The following is a 22,870-nucleotide window of genomic DNA, read 5'->3' as shown; positions in this document are numbered from 1 at the left end:
ATCCCTGAAAACGTTACCTCCCACTGAACCAGATCGTGCTCACAAGGGACAGGAAATAAACCAGCACCTAAGAATACAATTAAGTGGGCACATGGACATTGTTAGCCACATTTGCATGGTGGGAAGGGGCAGGGTGATATCCAGGTGGCACCACCTTTGCATGCTAACCAGGTAACATAAGGAAGTTTAATTACTTTGGCCTTTAATATCTGGTGAACTCTAACACAGGTTGTTTGCCTTACTGGGAGTGTTTCAGAATGAGAGATCACTCTTCAGAGACAATTACCACAAAAGGATGATAAAGTCACCATAAATTGAGACACACATCAGGAGTCAGTTCTGACAGAGGCACATTTTAATTTATTCTTCAGTCATGGCTGCAGTAATGTACAAAGGCAATACTAGTAGTCATACAAAGTACAATAAATTAAACCTTACAGTACTTTCTCATACAGATGCTGTAAAACATGTTCCAGACAATTGGAGGAACCTCAGTTCGTGATCAAATCAGTTTCTAGGTGCTTGGTTCTTTGTAACTAACTTCAATGTCACAGATGCCGTGAAGTGGTTCGGTGGTGGAGATGGTGGGACAGCTGCCGTACTTTGGCAGAAGATCAGCAGAAATTCCATCTGTGGAGAATTGGGTGGCGGGAGGGGAATGGTGCTTGAACATACCAAGTTAACGCGAATTCCCAAACTGTGCAGCCAAACAACAACACATCCACAGGATGGAGACACACCAGCTGAGCCACCAGCAGGACTCAGGACACTCGATTTACAATCAGCTGGGGGAGGGGGCAATGATGACAGGTAGTTTCAATCCTTCCCACGGGGTGAGACCACTCGATGGACTGTATTTATGAAAGGGAGATAAAGGAAAATAAAAAAAAACACTGCTTCCCTAGATCTAGGACCATGTTGACGTCATTGACACAACAGCTAGTGAGGAGAATGAGGAAAGGCAAGGCAGGGAGTGGGAGAAAGATAAAATCAATGACAGTGAATGACAAGTTAAATTTTTCATAACCTGAATTGTGAACTAGGATTCTGCAGCATGAAGGAGGATTTTGAACCAGAGAGGAAGTAAAGTCAGCCGTCTGGAAAGAATGGTGGAAGTGGATTCAAGAGAAACTTTCAAAAGAGGAAATTGGATAAACACTAGAAGGCAAAACAAACATTTGCAGGGCTAGGAGGAGAGATGTGCAACTAACAGAATAGCTCTTTCATAGAGCTGACATGGGCTTGAAGGGCTGAATGGCCTCATTCGCTGCTGCACAATTCTATGAAAAACAATACGACTCCATAAGGGGGCCTTTATGGGGGTGGCTAACACTGTGATAGTGCTAGATCCCCCTTCAACAATACCACACACAAATGAGGGGGTTCAGAACAAAACTTCCTACAGCAGAATAGCAAGAATGTGGAATTCATTACCACTCGAGGCAAATAAGGTGATATTGATAGGCCCCCCCCCCCCCGAAGTAACTGGTGTGGAAGGAGAAGCTTGACTGAAAGGTAAACACTGGCACAGACTGATTGGTCATGTGGCCACTTCCTGGGCTCGGTTACCGTGAAAATGCGATGGATACAGGGCCGACTCTTGGAGATCAAGGGAGGGAATGTGGTTCCCTGTGGAGACCGGCACTGAAACGAGACTGAAATTTATCCTCATCCATTTGCAGCTGTGAAACATTTTAAAATGATTACACTAAATTATTTAAAGTGAAGCAACCAAATAAACCCTGAACAATAAAAGCCCCAAAACATCTGTCACCCATAGCATTGTTCAAATTTTTGAAGAATCATTTAGCAATTACAAAAAGATACAGCTCTGACCTCCTGTTATTGCTACAACCATGTTGTGTTGTGTGGCATCAAATTGGACAATGAGTGTCATGTGTCACGTCATATATCAAGATGTCATGGCCAGGGTGTAGCCTGGGATTCAGCAATCACAAAGACCAGGTACAGCAATGGTGCACAACCCTTTCAATGGGGCTGTGGGAGCTTCTCCCCTTCCTTCATTTCTGTGTATGTCCCCTCCTGATGCCTGCTGTTCCGCAATTCTCCAAGCGCTGACAGGCACGGACAAGTGGCAGTGAGGACAGGCAGGGATCACACTGGGGCTGCGAAAGATTATTACCCAGAGACCAGTGCGCAAGTGATGTCCCCAACAAATGCTGTGTGGTGATCAGTAACTGCATTTCGAGTTGGTCTTGTACGGTTTGCCTCAGAAGCAGACTGGAATACTATGGGCTGTATACACACAGGCAGGTGCTTTAAATCCTCACACCTCTCTCACCTAGAAAGAGGGCAGAAGATGGAATGGGAACACCCACACCATTCCAATTTGAAACTATAATCGCCATTACTTCACTGTATTGCTTTAAAATTCTGCAACTCCCTTCCTAACAGCACTTACAAACATGGACTGCAGCAGTTCGAGAAGGCAGCTCACCCCCACCTTCTCAAGGGGGCAACTAGGGACGGGTTATACATGCTGGGCCCAGCCAGTGATGCCCACATTGCACAAATGACCTTTTTAAACAGTGATTTTTCATCACGTTATTTGCAACTATTTAACGAACGAGGAATATTTTCTTCATTTTGTAAAATGATTTTACAAAGTATAACCCTTTGGTAAAGTGCACTTTGTAGATGATGGAGGAGGGAGCAGTTATCTTGCGTGGTATATCGGCTGCTAATCAGTGGAACTCCTGATTCAAGCCTTTTCCCTCCTGTGTGGTCCCTACCTGCAGAGGGTGCTTCTGAATGGCAAAGTCTGGCTGTGACACAGTAACCCCACCAACATCCTGGATCAGTGAAAGCTGTGCTCCTATTGGCTAGGTGATGTCAACAAAGCAGATCAGGGAATGTGATAGAGTAATCTCCACTTGTCGAAAGTGTATTCAAGTAGCTAGATACCATCCAGGTAGCCAATTAAATAGTTCTTTTGCAGAGCTAACACAGGCTTGAAGGGCTGAATGGTCTCATTCTCAGCTGCACAATTCTATGAAAAACAATACGACTCCACAAGGTGGCCTTTATGGAAGTGGCTAACACTGTGACAGTGCATGATCCCCTTCAACAGTAATACACACACAAATGGCGGGGTTTGGGAGCAAACTTCCTACAGAATAATGACAAGAACGTGGAATATGTTACCACTCAAGAGTTCCATTGATAGCAGCCTATATACCACTCAAGATAAGTACTCTCTCCACCATCATCTACAAAGTGCACTTTACCAACTTGCTGAGGCACACTGGAACAACACCACATGCAAGTTATCTTCCCCAGCAGACACATCATCAAAAGTTGGAAACATATCATTATTTCATCACTATCACCAGGTCAAAATCATTTAGAACTCCTACCCAAAGAGCACTGTGTATATACCTATTCACAAGGACTGCAACAGCTCATACAGTCAGCTCACCATCCCAAGGGCAATTAGGGATGGACAATAAATACTGATGCTCCCAGTAACAGCCACATTCCAAGAATAAATTAAAACAAAATATCTGAGCATGGCTGCCCTAGATTGACCATCCTAGAGAAGAACACAGGAGATAATTTGTTAAATGCATAACCGATGCAATGATCTTTCTCATGCAGATCTGCACCAAAGACAAAAGTGGTCTTCATTTCAGGTTTGGTTCATAAAGACAATTTGCTTTATGTACAAATTTTTAGAAAATATATATGTATAAATATATATTTAATAAAATCAATCTACCTTCACATTTTTTGATTATGGCACTGTTTAAATAAGTAGAACAACAGAGGTATAAAAATTATTTTTAAATAAACAAACCTTCCCTCAGGCAGAATCACTGATCTTTTGCCTGCACTTTTCCTGCCTATTGGGTGAATCCTTGGAAGATGATCTTTTTGACCCTCTCAAAACTTCCATTCAGTTCCTTCATTATTTGACATACCGTCAATCTACTTACAGAAAATTCTTTTTAATATCCGCCATCTTTTATTACAAACATTGCCCTCTCCTGAATGCATCTCCAATCGAGAAGCACCTTCCTGCTTCCGTACCTCTCTGAAGGTAGCTTGCTCTTTCAGAGCCAGTTTAAGACGCCTGTTGGCAGGTCAAGGTCAGTGCTGTCCCCCACCTTGTGTCCAGTGTCAGGTGCGGGGGGACATACAGAGCAGGAACACAGCCAACCTTCTCCAGCTCCCTGTGACGATCAAACCTAATTCCGCACGGAAGCCCAGACTGGTTCAGAGCAGGAACAGTGTGGGTTGTGGCAGAAACCCAGGAGCCTTCCTGGATCGGGTGGATTCCCACGGAATAGAACAAGTCAGTTTGATACAGGAAGTCATCAGTGAAGCATGAAAGGGAACAAAAAAACAGTGCAAATCACTGAAGGCTGCAAGGACTTCAACAGACAGCAACATCTGGTAACCAGCTTAATATTGTGTGCAATGCTGTCCTAGTATTAATAAGATCCACTTCATTCCTGAAGTGCTTTTTTTTTAAGAAAAGGAATGTGGAACTCCAAAGTGCTGAAAAAGCAAAACTCTCAAAATTTACAGCAATCGCCTTTGTGGAATGATTTCACAGAAGCTTGGGAAGGTTTGTTTTCTGCAGAGAGGGGTAATTGTGTTAAGACTAACTGCTCACTCATCCCCCTCCAATCCAGAAGGAGAGAGACACACAGAAAAAGAAAAGGTTGCCTTCCAATTCATAATGACTAACGTTGAGGGGGGAAGTGGGAAAAAAAAGGAATCCGTTTAGTTGAAGTTCACTTTCTGTAAATGCCTGTTGGGTATCTCCAGGGCGCTGACCTGCAGGGGCCAAGAGCCACCCATGATCCCTGCCTGTAAGGCAACACCTATCACCACCGCCAGGTCGGGGTCCACCGAAGTGTTTGGCTCCTTGCCGAAGAACTCCTGGATGACCTGGCGTATCCGTGGGATACGGGTGGAGCCCCCAACGAGGACGATCTCGTCCACCTCGTGTCGGCCCAAGTGACCACGAGACAGCACCTCCTCCACCGGGGCCAGGATCTTTTCGAACAAGTCCTGGTTCAGTGCCTCAAACAGATCCCTGGTCACTGTTTCTTCAAACAAAACTTTACTGCTGGTGCCGCTGTGCTCCTCGCCTCCTTCACTGGAGCCTGGCAGGGACAGTGGTACCCGGATCAGTACTGAGTCGTATAGGGTCAGGTTTAGTTTGGCTGCTTCGACAGCCTGGCGCAGATGGTGCACATCCTGCTTGTCGGTGGGCACAGCACCGTATTGCTGGTGGATCCGGTTAAACAGGAATTGCAGCAACCTCAGATTGAAATCCTGGCCACCCAACTGGTTATTACCTGCAGGAATACATGAAAGAAATCATAACGTTGGACAGATGAGAATCTTACAACACTACATAAGGCCAGACAGCCCAGTGTGCCCATGCTATCTTTAGATTGATGCTCTGATGTCAATGTAACATATTCTGCTCACAGCTCTTTTTCCATAATCCTACGAATTTAAAAAAGTTTATCCTGTATCTAACCCCATGTTGAATCTATCCTGAGAGTATTTGAGGGAGACAGTATAGACAAAGCTTTACTTTCAGCTTAAAAGAGTACAAGAAGCTTCACTCTGTATCTAACTCTGTGCTGTCCCTGTCCTCAGAGAGTTTGATGAGAACAGTGTAAACCTTGCTTTCCTTTCAGTTTAAAACAATTGGGGGAGCTTTAAGTTTACTCTCAGTTTAAAGGCGTGTTTATTCTCTCCCTAACCCAACACTGTACACATCCTAGCTTTTCTTCTTGGGGAAAGAGCAAGGCTATGGGTCATGTCACAGTTCTGTATCCCAGTCTGCTCTGAAGCTGAACTGACAACACTACCTTCATAGTCATTGATGTGACCTAGGTATGGATGATGTTGGTGCTGAAATTGGGAACTGAAATGGAAGGAGTCTATTCTGCAACATGAGCATCCTTCATCCTAAGAAACAACAAAATGCATGGACTGGTGCTTTGCCCATTTTAACCCAGGAGGAGGTGACTCTGTCCTTTGAGCTCATTTGTATCCTAACTCACCTACCTATAACATACTTGTTTACAAAACAGTTATGATCCCAGCTTTCACACAATGAACTAAGTGCTCTGCTGCTCTTTGTGGGACAGCATTTCACACCTCTATCAGTTGAATGTGAACTAACACCCAACTCTTCTGCAAAGCAGCTGATCATCAGATACCACCATCACTGTCACGATCATCTTTTATTGCTTGTCCCTCACTGTCCTGCGGGTGGTAGTTAGCTGGCTGCTTAAATCCTTTGCAGCTAAAGTATTTAGATGGCTGGTCTCCAACAGATCCCACACCAGAGGAAGGTTGGATTCTCTCTTGTTTGAGATGGCCATTGCCTGGCATTTCAATGGCATGAACATTGACAACCATTTGTCAACCTAAACCGAGATATTGTCCAGTTCTTGGTGCATATCTGAACATTGGCGAACATCCCCACTTCCATCCCTATGAAGGAAGGGAGGTTATTGATGAAGCAGCTGAACAGACACTGAGGCATTACACTGGGGAATTTCTGCAGAGATGTCCTGGGGCTGAGAAGACTGCCCTTTACTATCTTCCTTTATCTTCTCCCTGTTTGAAGGCTATGTTCCCTTACTCTAGAATTCCCAACACCTGCACGTTGTCAATGCCCAATCACTGAGTATGCCTAAGACAGAAATGATTGACTCTTGGTCAATAAGGGAAGCAAACAATGCGGAGATTGTGCAGGAAGGTTCAGTCGAAACATGATCAAAGGGCTGACTGGCCTTTTTCCAATTCTTATTGATCACACTGACTTTCTCAATAAGCACAATTTCCTCAACAATGTCCCTATTTCCTCGATCGATTCAAATTGAATCACCCCTTAATCTTCCATGTTCAAGAAAATACTAATCCCATTCATTTCATTTCTCTGCAGAATCTTACCCCTGGGACCTAGGTCAAGTTCTAGTTCAAATCTAAGCCATATCCCTACCAAGACCAGCACATCCTTCCTGAAATAAAAATGCAACTATGCCCAAATGGTGTGGTTCCTTTACCTGCCATTGCTCTGGTCAGGAACATCCCGCCCTGTTTGTTTAGCAGAGATACGTCCAAGGTGCCACCCCCCAGGTCCACCACCAGTACGTTGAAAACGTCCACCTTATGGAGCCCATAGGCCATGGCTGCTGCAGTCGGCTCATTTATTACCCGCAGAATATCCAATCCTGTCACACAAACAGAAAAATTCACTCAACTTGTTAACAGCCTCTGGGCGCTATGTATTGCATCAACAGTGTGCCAGCTTCAGGGCAAAAATTAGAACACAAAGCCTTTTGTAAAGGGAGCTCATTTGGAATTTACCATCCCCCCCCTGACCACAACCCAACCAAAAAAAAACCAGCATGTTGATTACAATCAAAGGAGGTATAGTACAAATGGGCATTAAGGGATGACTGCGTACACCGATCATTAAAGATTATAAGGAGGTAGCAGGCCAGAGGGATATGTGAAGGTGGCCTGACTGAGGGAAATGAGGCAATGGTGGAATAGAAGCACACGTGGAGGTGACAGAATTGAGGAGTATGAAGAGGCAGTGGGTTAAATGGTAGGGGATAGTGTGGGATAGAGAGATATGATGCAGTGATGGGATAGAGGGACACGTGGAGGTGGGCAGGATTGAAGGAAATGCAGAGACAGTGGAGTGAAGGGACAGTTGGTGGTTGTGGGGTAGAAAGACAAGAGGAGGCCGTGGGATAGGTAGATACAAGGTAGCGATGGGACAAAGAGATGTGAGGTAGGACTGACAGGATTGACCTCTGTAAACAGCAGGTAGGTGGGAATGAGGAATATGGGGGAAGGAGGGCTGGTGTTGATCTACGGAAAAGGACGTTGAGCCGTTTTTCTGTTCCAAACAGACACCGTGATGCTCCATCAGGAATCCTTTCCTCAGTTCTCTCCTACAGCAGGAGTAGGTGCTGTTAGCAGACATATCCTGAAATTGCCGTGGTGAAATTCACCTGGGCATTATGGCTCTAACCTGTCCTTCATTTCTACATCATGTATTGCTCACCTCATGACAGCCAGTTGCCCAGGAGGAGGATTAATCTCTATATCCTAAATTTACTATAAAGGTCTAGACAGATGTGCACACAAAAATGTTAAAGGCATCCTGAAGCAGCAAGTCTGGAGTCTCCATCTCCCCTGCAGATCGGAGTACTGTTCAGACAGATGCAGGAGTTGTCACTGACTGAAGGAATGGTGTCTCGCTTGACAAAGCTGCCTGAAGTTTGACGGTATGAGCCACAGAGAGCAGTTAATGTTTTTGCTATACAAGAAGTAGGAATATACTGAATGGATGTAAGTAAAGACACAAATGGAAGGTTAGAAATGAATTTCATTACTCGACAGTTTAAGGAATTTCAGAGAGTAATTCAGTCCCTAGCTGCCCTGGGAGTGCTGATATTGACTGATCCACATTCGAGAGTGTGTTGCTGGAAAAGCACAGCAGGTCAGGCAGCATCCGATGAGGAGAATTGACATTTCGGGCACAAGCCCTTCATCAGGATCCACATTGATCCACATTTTCTACTTTGACAAGCAGGTTGATTACTGAAAGAGGAGATAAACCTGTAAATGATGAAGGGACCCTGAGAAACTACCTAATATTGCTTCACCATAGAATCCAAGTTCTGATCAAAACCAATGAACCACAAAAACAATTTCAGCTTGGCTTACTGAGCGTAACAAATCAGCATTTAAGATACGAAGCCCTGCTCAAGGACTTTTGTTATTCAATCCGTGGATGAGGGTGCTCCTGGCTGGACCAGTGTTTATTGTCCAGCAAGTGGACAATTTTGACCAGTAAGTGTAGTGGCCATCACTAAGGAGAAGGTGCTGGGGAAACTGAAAAGGTCTAAAGGGGGTAAATCACCCAGATCAGAAGGACTACACCCCCAGTATTTTGAAGAAGATAGATGAGGAGATTGTGGAGGCAGTGATGATGATCTTTTAGGAATCACTGGAGTCAGAGAGGAAAAAGTCACTGATGTAACACCCCTGTTTAAGAAGGGAGGGAAGCAGAAGGCAGGAAATTATAGGCTAATCAGCCTGACCTCGGTCATGGGTGAGATTTTAGAGTCTATTATTAAGAATGAGACTGTTGTGTACTTGGAATTGCGTGATAAAAGATGGCTGGGTTAGCATGGCCTCACTGCCCGACTAATCTGTTCAAACTCTGAGGAGGTAACAAACAAGTTAGACAAAGGAGAGTCAGTGGATGTGATCGATTTGGATTTTGCTCGTCTTTGACAAGGTGCTACATGTCAGGCTGCTAAATAAGATAAGAGCTTATGGTACTGGGGCAAGCTACTGGCATGGACAGAGAATAGGCTGACAGGCAGAAGGCAGAAACTGGGAGTAAAGGGGTCTTTTCAGGATGGCAACTGGTGTGTAGTGGAGCTCCGCAGGGATCAGTGTTGGGACCACAACTATTCACATTGTCCATTAGCGACCTGGAGAAAGGAACTGAGGGCAATGTTGCCAAGTTTGCAGATGATATAAAAATAGATGGAGGGACTTGTAATGGTCAGGAAGAGGGGAGATTGTAGAAGATCTTGAGCAGACCAGGAGAGTAGGCAAGAAGTCACAGATGGAATAATATGTAGGAAAGTGTGAGGTTATGCACTTTGGTCAGAAGAATAGAGTGTAGACTATTTTCTAAATGGGGAAAGGTTTTGGGAATCTGAGGCACAAAGGGATTTAAAAGTCCTATTTCAGGATTCAGTTGGAAGTTAGGAAGTCAAATGCAATGTTGGCATTCTTATCAAGAAGGCTGGAATAGAAGAGCAGGAATGTCCTGCTGAGGCTGTGTAAGGCTCTAGTCAGACCACATTTGGAATATTGAGAGCATTTTTGAGGCCTGTATCGAAGGAAAGACATGCTGGCATTGGAGAGGGCCCAGAGGAGGTTTACAGGAATGATCCCCGGGGATGAAGGGCTTGTCATATGCAGAGCGGTTGGATACTCTGTGTCTATACTAGGGGATGAAGGGAATCTCATTGAAACTTACAAAATGCTGAGAAGCCTGAATAGACTGAACATGGAGAAAACGTTTCCACTAGCAAGAGAAACTAGGACCCAAGGGCAGAGTCTCAGAGTGAAGGGATGGACCTTTAGAACTGAGACAGGGAGCACTTTCTTCAGCCAGAGGGTGGTGAATCTGTGGAAAACATTGCTGCAGAAGGCTGTGGAGGCCAAGTCATTGAGGAAATTTAAGACAGAGAAAGATAGGCTTTTGATTAGCAAAGGGATCGAGAGTTATGGAGAAAAGCAGGAGAATAAGGCTGAGAAATGTACGATTGCAGGCTGAAGGCTTATCAGATTGGCCAAATAGTCTAATTCTGTTCCTATATATTGTGGTCTTATGGGCTCATAATGGCGTTAGTTTGAAGTTCAATAGAGATTACCCCACTTCAGATTTGAGCATATAATTCAAACTAACATCCTCAGTATAGCTCAGAGTGAATGCTGCACGACAGGAGGTGTGATTTTCCATTTAGACTTTATTATGAGGACCCATCTTCACCTCAGGGGAAGACATAAGATCCCACAACCACTATTTCATAGAAGGGAATTTCCCAGAGAGCCTTGAGCATGAATGGGGCGAAGGTCCCTACCGTCGATAAAAGGGAGTAAGCAGGTTCCACCATAAAGTCAGAAATCGCACCACCCTCCTCTCCCCCCAACAACCATCACATACCCCCGCCAATAACCCCCTCCCTCCATCCCATCCCCCCAACCATCTCACACACACCCCTGCCACCAACCCCCTCCCCATCCCATAACACACACACCCCTGCCAGCACCCCCCCTCACCCCATCCCATCCCACCAACCATCACACACACACACCCACCCCCCACCCCCCCCCCCCCACCATCACACACACCACCCTGCCACCTCAGCCCGTCCCCCCAACCATCACACACACGCCTGCCACAATCCCCCCACACCCCATTCCCCCAACCATCACACACACACACACACCACCGCCATCATCCCCCCTTCCCCCATCCCATCCCCCCAACCATCAGACACACCCGCCACCATCCCCCTTCCCCCCATCTCATCCCCCCAACCAACACACACAACCATCCCCCCAACTATCACACACACACCACCGCCACCATCCCCCCATCCCCCATCCCATCCCCCCAACCATCACACACACACCACCGCCACCATCCCCCCTTCCCTCATCCCATCCTCCCAACCATCACACACACACCACTGCCACCATCCCCCCTTCCCCCAGCCCATCCCCCCAACCATCACACACACACCACCGCCACCATCCCCCCTCGCCCCATCCCCAACCATCACACACACCCCCGCCAACATCCACCCTCCACCAACCATCACACACACACCCAAGCCACCATCCCCCTCCGCCCATCCCCCCAACTATCACACCCACTACCCGCCACCATACCCCTCCCCCATCTCATCCACCCAACCATCACACACACACCCGCCTCCATACCCCCTTCATCCCATCCCCAAACCATTACACACACCCCTGCCACCATCCCCCTCACCCCATCCCACAACCATCACACACACCCCTGCTACCATCCCCCCACCTCATCTCCCCAACCATCACACACACCCCTGCCACCATCCCCCTCACCCCATCCCAGAACCATCACACACACCCCTGCTACCATCCCCCCACCTCATCTCCCCAACCATCACACACACCCCGCCACCATCCCCCCTCACCCCATCCACCCAACCATCACCCACACACTCCACCTCCATACCCCCTCACCCCATCCCACAACCATCACACACACCCCCGCTACCATCCCCCCTCACCCCATCTCCCTAACCATCTCACACACACACACACCCGCCACTATCCACCCTCACCCCATCCTCAACCATCACACACACCCGCCACTATCCACCCTCACCCCATCCCCAACCATCACACACACCCCTGCCACCATGTGCCCTCCCCCAATGCCCCCAACCATCACATACCCCCGCCACCATCCCCCCTCACCCCATCTCCCTAACCATCACACACACACACCCCCGCCACCATCCACCCTCACCCCATCCCCAACCATCACACACACCCCCGCCACCATCCACCCTCACCCCATCCCCAACCATCACACACACCCCCGCCACCATCCGCCCTCGCCCAATGCCCCCAAAATCACACACACCCCTGCCACCATCCCTCCTCACCCCATCCCCAACCATCACACACACACCCAAGCCACCATCCCTCCTCACCCCATCCCCAACCATCACACACACACCCAAGCCACCATCCCCCCAACTATCACACCCACTACCTGCCACCATACCCCTCCCCCATCTCATCCACCCAACCATCACACACACACTCGCCTCCATACCCCCTTCACCCCATCCCCAAACCATTACACACACCCGTCACCATCCCCCTCACCCCATCCCACAACCATCACACACACCCCTGCTACCATATCTCCCCAACCATCACACACCCCAGCCACCATCCCCCCTCACCCCATCCTCCAACCATCACACACACACCCGCCACCATCCGCCCTCCCCCAATGCCCCCGAAATCTCACACACCCCCGCCACCATCCCCCCTCACCCCATCCCCCAACCATCACACACCCCCCCGCCACCATCCCCCTCACCCCATCCCCCAACCATCACACACCCCCCCGCTACCATCCCCCTCACCCCATCTCCCCAACCATCACACACCCACACCACCATCCGCCCTTCCCCCATCCCCCCCAACCATTACACACACACCCCACCCCCATCCCCCTCACCCAATCCACCCAACCATCACACAAACACCCCGCAACCATCCACCCCTCACCCCATCCATCCATCACACACACCCCTCCCACATCCCTCCCACATCCCATCAACCATCACACCCCCCGACCACCACCCCCCTCACCCCATCCCACCCCCCCAACCATCACACACATCCCTGCCATCCTCCCAACCATCACACTCCCCCGCTACCATCCCCCCTCCCCCATCCCATTCCCCCAACCATCACACACACCCCCGCCTCCATTCCCTCTCCCCCCATCCCATCCCTCAACCATCACACACACGTCTGCCACCATCCCCCTCACCCCATCCCAACAACCATCACACACACACCCACCACCATCCCCCCAACCATCCTACACACACCCAGCCACCATTCCCCCTCCCCACATCCTATCCTAAACCCCCAACCATCACACACACCCCCACCATCATTCCTCCTCCCCCGATCCCATATCCCCATCACACACAGACACCCAAAATCCCCCCTCCTCCCATCCCAGCACACACACCCTGCTACCATCACCTCTCCCCCATCCCATCCTCCCAACCATCACACAGACACCCCCGCCACCCCAACCTATCCCCCCATCACATCCCCCCTCACCCCCTCCCATCCCCCCAACCATCACATCCCCCCTCACCCCCTCCCATCCCCCCAACCTTCACACACCACCCCGCCACCATGCCCCCTCCCATCCCCCCAACCATCACACACCACCCCGCCACCATCCCCCCTCCCATCCCCCCAACCTTCACACACCACCCCGCCACCATCCCCTCCTCCCATCCCCACAACCATCACACCCCCCTGCCACCATCCCCCCTCCCCCCATCCCATCCCATCCTATCCCCCCAACCATCACACACACACCCCACCACCATCCCCCCTGCCCCAACCCATCCCCCAAACCATCACACACCCCCGCCACCATCCCCCACTCCCCAATCATCACACAAACACACCCCTGCCACACCATCCCATCCCCCCAACCATCACACACCACCCCGCCACCATCCCCTCCTCCCATCCCCCCAACCATCACATCCCCCCTCACCCCCTCCCATCCCCCCAACCTTCACACACCACCCCACCACCATCCCCTCCTCCCATCCCCACAACCATCACACCCCCCTGCCACCATCCCCCCTCCCCCCATCCCATCCCATCCTATCCCCCCAACCATCACACACACACCCCACCACCATCCCCCCTGCCCCAACCCATCCCCCAAACCATCACACCCCCCCGCCACCATCCCCCACTCCCCAACCATCACACACACACACCCAGGCCACCCCATCCCATTCCCCCAACCATCACACACACACACTCCTGCCACCATCCCCCCTGCCCCATCCCATCACCCCAACCATCACACACACCCCCACTACCATCACCCCCACCCCATCCCCCAACCATCACACACCCCGCCACTATCCCCCCTCACCCCATCCACCCAACCATCACACACATCCCCTGCCTCCATACCCCCTCACTCCATCCCCGATCTCACACACACCCCCGCCAACATCCCCCCTCCCCCAACCATCACACACACCCACGCCACCATCCCCCTTCCCCCCCATCCCAACCCTTCAACCATCACACACACACCCCACCACCATCCCCCCTCACCTCATCCCCCCAACCATCACACACCACCCCGCCACCATCCCCCCTCACCCCATCCCAACCCCCCAACCATCAAACACCACCCCGCCACCATCCCCCCTCACCCCATCCCATCCCCCCAACCATCACACACCACGCCACCATCCCCCCTCACCCCATCCCAACCCCCCAACCATCAAACACCACCCCGCCACCATCCCCCCTCATCCCATCCCATCCACCCAACCATCACCCCCCCGCCACCATCCCCCTTGCCCCCATCCCACACAAACCCCCGCCACCATCCCCCCTGCCCCAACCCATCCCCCCAACCATCACACCCCCCTGCCACCATCCCCCCTCCGCCCATCCCCCCAACCTTCACACACACACCCCGCCTCCATACCCCCTTCACCCCATCCCCCAACCATCACACACACACCCCGCCTCCATACCCCCTTCACCCCCTTCCCTCAACCATCACACACACACCCGGCACCATCCCCGCTCCCCCATCGCCCTAACCATCACACACACCCCACCACCATCCCCCTTCCCCCCATCCCATCCCCCCAACCATCACACACACACCCCCACCTCCATACCCTCTTCACCCCATCCCCCCACCATCACACACACCCCCGCCACCATCCCCCCTCACCCTAGCCATCACTCACACCCCCGCCACCATCTACCCTCCCCCCAATCATCAGACCCCTCGCCACCATCCCCCCTCACCCCATCCCACAACCATCACACACACACACCCGCTACCATCCCCCCTCACCTCATCCCACAACCATCCCCCTCACCCCATCCCACAACCATCACACACACACCCCCCACCACCATCTCCCCTCACCCCATCCCCCCTCACCCCATCCCACAACCATCACACACACACCCCCGCCACCATCTCCCCTCACCCCATCCCCAACCATCACACACACCCCTGCCACCATCCGCCCACCCCGCACCCCCAACCGCCCTGGTCCCGCACCCCCAATCCCCCCTGCCCCCGCACCCCCAATCCTCCCTGCCCCGCTCCCCCAATCACCCCTGCCCCCCAACCCCAATCTACCCCGCCCCTGCAACCCCAATGCCCCCACTCCTGCACCCCCAACCCACCGCCCCCCCAATTCCCCCGCCCCATTCCCCAATTACCCCGCAATCTACCCCACCCCCACAATCCCCCCACACCCCCACACCTCAATCCTCCTCACCCCCGTACCCCCAATCCTCCTCACCCCTGCACCCCCAATCCTCCCCACCCCCGCAACCCCAATCCGTCCCCCCCCCACACGCCCAATCCGCCCCTGCTGCCCCAATCTGCCCCCGCCCCCCCAACCCCCCCGCACTCCCAATCACCACAGCACCTGCACCCCATCCCCCCCAATTCCCCCGCCCCCACAATCCCACTTCCCCCCAATCCTCCCCACCCCCGCACACCCCCCGCCCCCAGTCCTCCCCAGCCCCGCACCCACAATTCTCCCCGTCCCCGCACCCACACCCACAATTCTCCCCGTCCCCGCACCCCAAACTCCTCCGCCCCCTCAATCCCCCAATCCTCCCCGCCCCCCCAATCCTCCCCGCCCCCGCCCCCGCAATCCTCCCCGCCCCCGCACCCCCAATCCTCCCCGCCCCCGCACCCCCAATCCTCCCCGCCCCCGCACCCCCAATCCTCCCCGCCCCCGCACCCCCAATCCTCCCCACACCCCCAATCCTCCCCGCCCCCGCACCCACAATCCTCCCCACACCCACAATCCTCCCCGCCCCCACACCCACAATCCTCCCCGCCCCCACACCCACAATCCTCCCCACACCCACAATCCTCCCCGCCCCCACACCCACAATCCTCCCCACTCCCACAATCCTCCCCACACCCACACCCACATTCCTCCCCACCCCCACACCCACATTCCTCCCCACCCCCACAATCCTCCCCACCCCCACCCCCACATTCCTCCCCACCCCCACCCCCACAATCCTCCCCACCCCCACAATCCTCCCCACCCCCACAATCCTCCCCACCCCCACAATCCTCCCCACCCCCACACCCACAATCCTCCCCACCCCCACACCCACAATCCTCCCCACCCCCACACCCACAATCCTCCCCACCCCCACAATCCTCCCCACCCCCACAATCCTCCCCACCCCCACAATCCTCCCCATCCCCACATCCCCAAACCTCCCCACCCCCACATCCCCAAACCTCCCCGCCTCACACCCCCACTCCCCCATCCCATTACCCCAATTCACACACCCCCACCCCGCCCCCCCAATCCCCTCCCACCCCATTGCCGCAATTCAACCCCCCATTCCACTACCCCAAACCTCTCCCGCCCCATTCACCCAACTCCATCCCTTCAATCCCATCTCCCAACCTGCTTACCCGCCAGCTGTGCAGCCTTCACCGTGTGGTTCCTCTGCCTCTCATCAAACTCTGCTGGTACGGAGATGACAGCTTTGCTCACTGGTACCCCCAGGTACTCCTCGGCCAGCTTCTTCAATTCGAACAACAACCGGGAGCCAACGTACTCAGGTGTGACGCTCAGCGTCTCATTAGCAAAAACTGAGAACTCAGCATGACCCTTATTGTAGAGGATCTGTCAAACAAAAATATATAGGCTATGCAATATCCACAGAGAGAAAAAAATACAAAGATACTCCTTACACAGTATTCTTAATTCATCTGCTACATGTTTCTACCCTGTCACCACATGATGCACATACACCCTTAAGGGAAGGCATGTTAATTTGCAATCAATCATTACCACTTCCACAGAATATAATTCAATAGCCCCAGTATTCGGTCTTTGAGCAGCAGGATAAGCTGTAAGATGTGTGTACAATAATCTCCCAGTATAACTATGTAGCCTCATCTTCAAAAACCAACCTGCCACCAAGTTGCACTCATCACTAATCAACACCACATGGCCTGACAAATGACAGCACGAGTAATTTATTTTAAGGCAATGACAGACTTATCCCAAACAGTACTGTACCCCAATACTATACAGTGACAGGCACCTGCCCACACCGATACTGTACTCCAGTGTTATACAATGACAGACCTGTTTCCACCAGTACTGTACCCCATTGCGATATAGTGACAGACTTGTCTCTACCATTTCTGAACTCACCTTATACAATGATAGATCTATTTCGTAACTAAAGCAACTGCGACTGGAAAGTTTCTAGTTCCTTATTAAAGCATTTATCATTATAAATATCCATTCAAATTTTCTCTTAGCCTTCTGTGCTTTAAGGAAATTTAATCTGCCTCTTCTCATTCTTTATTCCAAAATGAATCACTTCACATTTCTCGGTTATGATTTTATACCCAATACGTCTATGTCCTCCTGCAGCTTCTTCTGAACTATTTCTGCTCCAATTTGAACAATCCCATTTTCTCTACATACTTAAAGGCTCTCGTGCACCGATACCCTCCTGGTAAATCTATTTTGCACATCCTTCCAAGTCATTATCCCACTCACCTTCCAAAAACTGAGATTATTGATCACAAGGGCTGTGCTGTTACCTTAAACTGGTATCGGCTGCTTTCGGCTTGGAGCTCCTCTGGGGTGAAATGCTTCCCTATGAAGCGTTTCGCGTCGTACACGGTATTCAGTGGGTTGGCATCTGCAAGTTCCTGCGCCTCATACCCTACTCGCACCTCTTGGTTGGTGAATAACACCATGCTTGGCAGGCTCTTCCGTCCAGCCTTGTCTGCAATCACCTCCACCTTGCCGGTGCCCGGTTGGAACACACCGACCGAGCAGTAGGTGGTGCCAAGGTCCACGCCGATCACCTTTGGTTTAGGTGGGGGGAGGTACTGCTGGGCCAAGTACCCAGCCAAGAGGAGGGCCAGAATTGAGGAGCCTGTGGAAACATAATAAGTTGAGTAAGAGATTGCTTCATACCACTGTACAGGACTAGGCTTGAGGGAAGCTCTTGTCTTTCCCTCAAGAGATTTTTCAGCTGGTAGAAATCAAACTGTGGCCGTAAAGGGTATAGCCATGTGGATAAAACTCCCTCTGAGTCAGATGGTTCTGTTCAGAGACTTGTACACAAAATCCAGATCAACACTCCAGTGCTGTATTGAGTAGGTGCTACGCTGTCAGTGACTACCTCACTCCACGAGACATTAAACTGAGATCCCTTCTGCTGAATGTGAAAGTTCCCATGTTACAATTGCAATCAAAGTAGGAGAATTCTCCCAGCTGACCTGCTCAAAATTTCTCTCTCAATGAGCTTCACTTAAAAAAAAACTGGTCATCCCACTCTTACTCACAGCTAGAGCGTCATAAGTGAGTAACTAGGCTGCTGGGTATATGTACACATCAGCAATTCAGATAAGGAACAAGTTTGGTTGTGACCCTTTGGTGTCAGCCACAGCATTTACATGGGAACACCACCACCTTCAAGTTCCCTTCCAAGGCACTCATCATCCTGATATATCACCTTTCCTTCAATGTCGCTGGCTCCAACTCCTGGAATTGCCTCCTTAAATGCATCGTGGATCTACCTACAGCACATGGACTGCAGAGGTTCTAGAAGGCAGCTCACTATCACCTTCCTGTAAAAGCATTTGCAGGATTCTCAGAATGATGGAAGAGGTCATCAACAATGTTATTAAAGTGGCATTTACACAGGATTGCTCAGCTCACTGATGCTCAGTTTTGGGTTCTACCAGAGCCACTTGGCCCTTGACCTAATTAAAGACCTGGGTTCAAACATGGACAAAGAAACTGGACCCAGAGACGAGATGAGAATTACTGTCCTTGCTACCAAGACAGTATTTAACAGAGTCTGACATGATGAAATCGAAGTGAATGATAACCTCCACTGCATGGTGGCTCAGTGGTTAGCACTGCTGCCTCACAGCACCAAGGTCCGAGGTTCGATTCCAGCCTCGGGCTACTGTCTGTGTGGAGTTTGCACATTCTCCCCATGTCTGCGTGGGTTTCCTCCGGGTGCTCCAGTTTCCTCCCACAGTCCAAAGATGTGCAGGTTAGGTGAATTGGCCGTGCTAAATTGCCCATTGTGTTAGGCGCATTAGTCAGAGGGAAATGGGTCTGGGTGGGTTACTCTTCAGAGGGTCGGAGTGGACTTGTTGGGCTGAAGGGCCTATTTCCACACTGTAGGGAATCAAATCTAGCTGGTGTCTTACTTTGCTGGAAGGAAAATGATTGTGGTTGAGGGACACACAGCTTTGACACCACCTTGCAAAGTTGAATCTTTTCCATCTAGAGGAGCATTGGCAGAACCTCTTGGTAATTAACATCCATTTAACTGCATTGCGGTCACTTCCAACAATACCAGCTTTTGACTTGCAGGTTTATTTGTTCTTTTTATATAGAATCTAAATTCCAAGTGCAGAGGCTTGAAACCCCCAAGTAACTAGTGCAGTGGCACCACCACTCTCTACAATAGATAGTGTCTGGTGCAGTAAGACATACTGGTATTCAATATCCAGTGCAGTGTCACTGGGTATCCCATTGGGTAACACACATTCTTGCAAGTTCAAATTTAACCAACATTTTTTCCCACTCGGAAGCACTTTTGTATCATCAACAACCATCAGCCCTCTAGAAAACACCTCTAAGACCAAACACTTTGGATCTATCTTATCAACACAAAAATATGTTTAATGTTTGGTTTGTCACCTACAGCAAAGAGTGCGATAGAAGGAAACACTCAGTGCAATTAAAAAAACCATAATGTTCAGTATCTGAATCACACAATGACGTGTACTTAATGGCCTTGCAGTATGCATTGTAACAACATCAACCCTTCTCTTTCAAAAGGCTCTGGTTTAACCAGGAGGCTACATCCCTCTCCATAGCTGGTCGCCTTTCCATCCTCCCCCCAAGTGGCTTCAATGAGCCCACACCATTTGGGTCAGCAGGTTATTCAACTTATGGGGGCATCACAGCCCAGTCAGATGCTCCACTCATTTAATAATCCAAAGCATACATCTGCGCAGATAAGCAAATGGTGTTGATAGAGGATACAGGAGCAAAAGAGAGAAAGACAAGGGAGCAAGATTAGGTCAGTCAGCTTTACTGTATACATAAATAAAACATACATACAAACATCTATATATATACAGAGCGACCTCCGTATCTGCGGAATCATATTTTGCGGTTTCAGTTACCCGCAGTACATCTTGGAACGTATCCCTTGCAGGTACAGGAGGGCTTCTGTATATTTACTGTGAACACTGAAATTAATAAATAAATCCTAACTGTGCGATACAAATATCTCTCTGAAATGAATTTGTTTATACCAGATATTGGCAAGTAATTATGGGTCCTGAAGTACAAAGTTACCATAAGGATATTTAACTCTGATGACAGGTAAGCAGACAGCATTATTTTACTTTATGTACAGTGTCACTATAGAAGTACATGACAGACACTATTTATTGGAAAATGCTAGTCATCTCCCAAGATAATTTTATTGCTATGTTAATATTGCAAGAGCAACTGGTGTTAGACATACAGAAACATATACAGAGATAAAGGGAATATCAGGAACGATGAAGGGCCTATGCCCGAAACATCAACTCGCCTGCTCCTCGGATGCTGCCTGACCTGCTGTGTTTTTCCAGCACCACACTTTTAAACTCTGATCTCCAGCATCTGTAGTCCTCTTTAAACAGAGATATACACAGACAAGCAGAAAAGCCATCCGTAAGATGCCATTTAGCTCACCTTATTTATGCTGCTGATCCACAGCAGCAATTCAGGTAGATTTATACAGTCCAATCACTGGATATCCTTTGCAGTCTACTAATTACTTTCTCATCCAGTTCCTCTTTTGTAAGCTACAATAGAATCTGCCTTCAGCCAATGCATTCCAGATGCAAACCACTTGTTGGTTAAGATATTTTTCCTCAAGTCACTTCCTTTCCCAATAAGTCAATACCATCTAGAACTTGATCCTTCGTCCAAAGTGAACAGCTTCTCTCTACCAATTTTGTCCAAACGCCTTATGAACACCTCAATCAAATCTCCTCACAACTGCCTCTTCTCAGAGAAGAACAGTCCCAATTTCTCCAAACTATCTTCATACTTCATTCCTGAAACAAACATTCTTCTAAACCTCTTCTGCACATTCTATCACCAATGCCTGCACATCCTTCCTGAAGTGTGGCTCCCAACGATGTTGGTATGTACTGAACAGATATGATCCACCTGGCACAATGACGGTGCCCCATCTCTGGATCAGAAAATGTGTCTTGAAGTCCCAATGCCAACAGAGGTAGATTTAAATGTATTTTGTTTTTAATTTGAACAAAAGCTATATCGTTCTACAGATAATGTCCCGATAGGGATGTATAATCAACGCATACAATGGGAGTTGTATAGATCTATAGACCAGTGTTACGAAAATAATATATGGTCATTGCATACAACATGGGCTGTTTCATTCTCTAGTGTCACTACAGTGACATACCGTCAAGGTATAGGGGAGTATCTGTATTGCTCTATAGATTGGCATCACTATAAGAATATATGATCAGGGTATAGGGTATGGACTGTATCACTCTATAGATTGGCATCACTATAAGGATATATGATCAGGGTATAGGGTACAGACTGTATCACTCTTATACACTGCCATCACCATAGAGGTATATGATCAAGGTATATGACGGGGCCCATATAGTTCTGTGTCACAAGTCTATATGATGAATGCATATATACTCTATAGGATTCCCTATGGACACAGACACTTACCCAGGATGGCCATCGCCCCGGCCATGGTCAGGCAGTTCGATCCGCGCTCTCCTCGGTCACTCCCGGTCACTCTCCGTCCCCCCCCCTCGGTCACTCTCCGTCCCCCCCCCTCGGTCACTCTCCGTCCCCCCCCCTCGGTCACTCTCCGTCCCCCCCCCTCGGTCACTCTCCGTCCCCCCCTCGGTCACTCTCCGTCCCCCTCTCGGTCACTCTCCGTCCCCCCCCTCGGTCACTCTCCGTCCCCCTCTCGGTCACTCTCAGTCCCCCCCCCCCCCGGTCACTCTCCGTCCCCCCCCCCGGTCACTCTCCGTCCCCCCCTCGGTCACTCTCCGTCCCTCTCGGTCACTCTCCGTCCCTCTCGGTCACTCCCGGTGTCTGATTTGCCCTCCGCTCTGACAAACGCTGACTCTCCCTAAGCGGCGCCCAAGGCCTGATGGGACTTGCAGTCTATCCGTCTTTCCGGTTCCGTCTGATCCTGAGAGGTCACTGGGTTTGGAGGACTACAGATCCCGGCAGGCTCAGCGCCAACCACGCTGCCGACAATTCGCAGGAAGCACGGTCAGCCCCCTTCTCGGGCTCAGGTGAATGAGAGCGCCACCAGCGGATCGGATGAAGAAGAGCCAAATTCTCAATGACGCTCTCAC

The 22,870-nt window shown here is 50.3% G+C and overlaps 2 protein-coding genes across 2 annotated transcripts; one reads left to right on the top strand and one right to left on the bottom strand.

The window, feature by feature from the left end:
- Positions 1–337: 337 nt before the first annotated feature.
- Positions 338–22,322, bottom strand: hspa13 (heat shock protein 70 family, member 13). The gene is made up of 5 exons (XM_072585770.1): positions 22,227–22,322; positions 18,020–18,360; positions 16,871–17,084; positions 7,062–7,229; positions 338–5,330 (listed from the first exon to the last, which is right to left on the bottom strand). The coding sequence occupies exons 1-5, from the start codon at positions 22,249–22,251 to the stop codon at positions 4,750–4,752; spliced, it is 1,329 nt and encodes a 442-aa protein (XP_072441871.1). The 5' UTR covers positions 22,252–22,322; the 3' UTR covers positions 338–4,749.
- LOC140485945 (uncharacterized) lies at positions 8,807–16,637 on the top strand (the record flags this gene model as incomplete). The annotated part of the gene is made up of 3 exons (XM_072584387.1): positions 8,807–8,865; positions 15,938–16,385; positions 16,461–16,637. Coding segments are annotated over exons 1-3 (684 nt in total), but the record flags the coding sequence as incomplete, so codon positions are not given.
- Positions 22,323–22,870: the final 548 nt, after the last annotated feature.

Source organism: Chiloscyllium punctatum, chromosome 15 (genome assembly GCF_047496795.1).
Source record: "Chiloscyllium punctatum isolate Juve2018m chromosome 15, sChiPun1.3, whole genome shotgun sequence".
Classification (NCBI taxonomy): domain Eukaryota; kingdom Metazoa; phylum Chordata; class Chondrichthyes; order Orectolobiformes; family Hemiscylliidae; genus Chiloscyllium; species Chiloscyllium punctatum.
The sequence above is the reverse complement of the archived record's forward strand: the minus strand, read 5'-3'. Positions and strand labels throughout refer to the sequence as shown.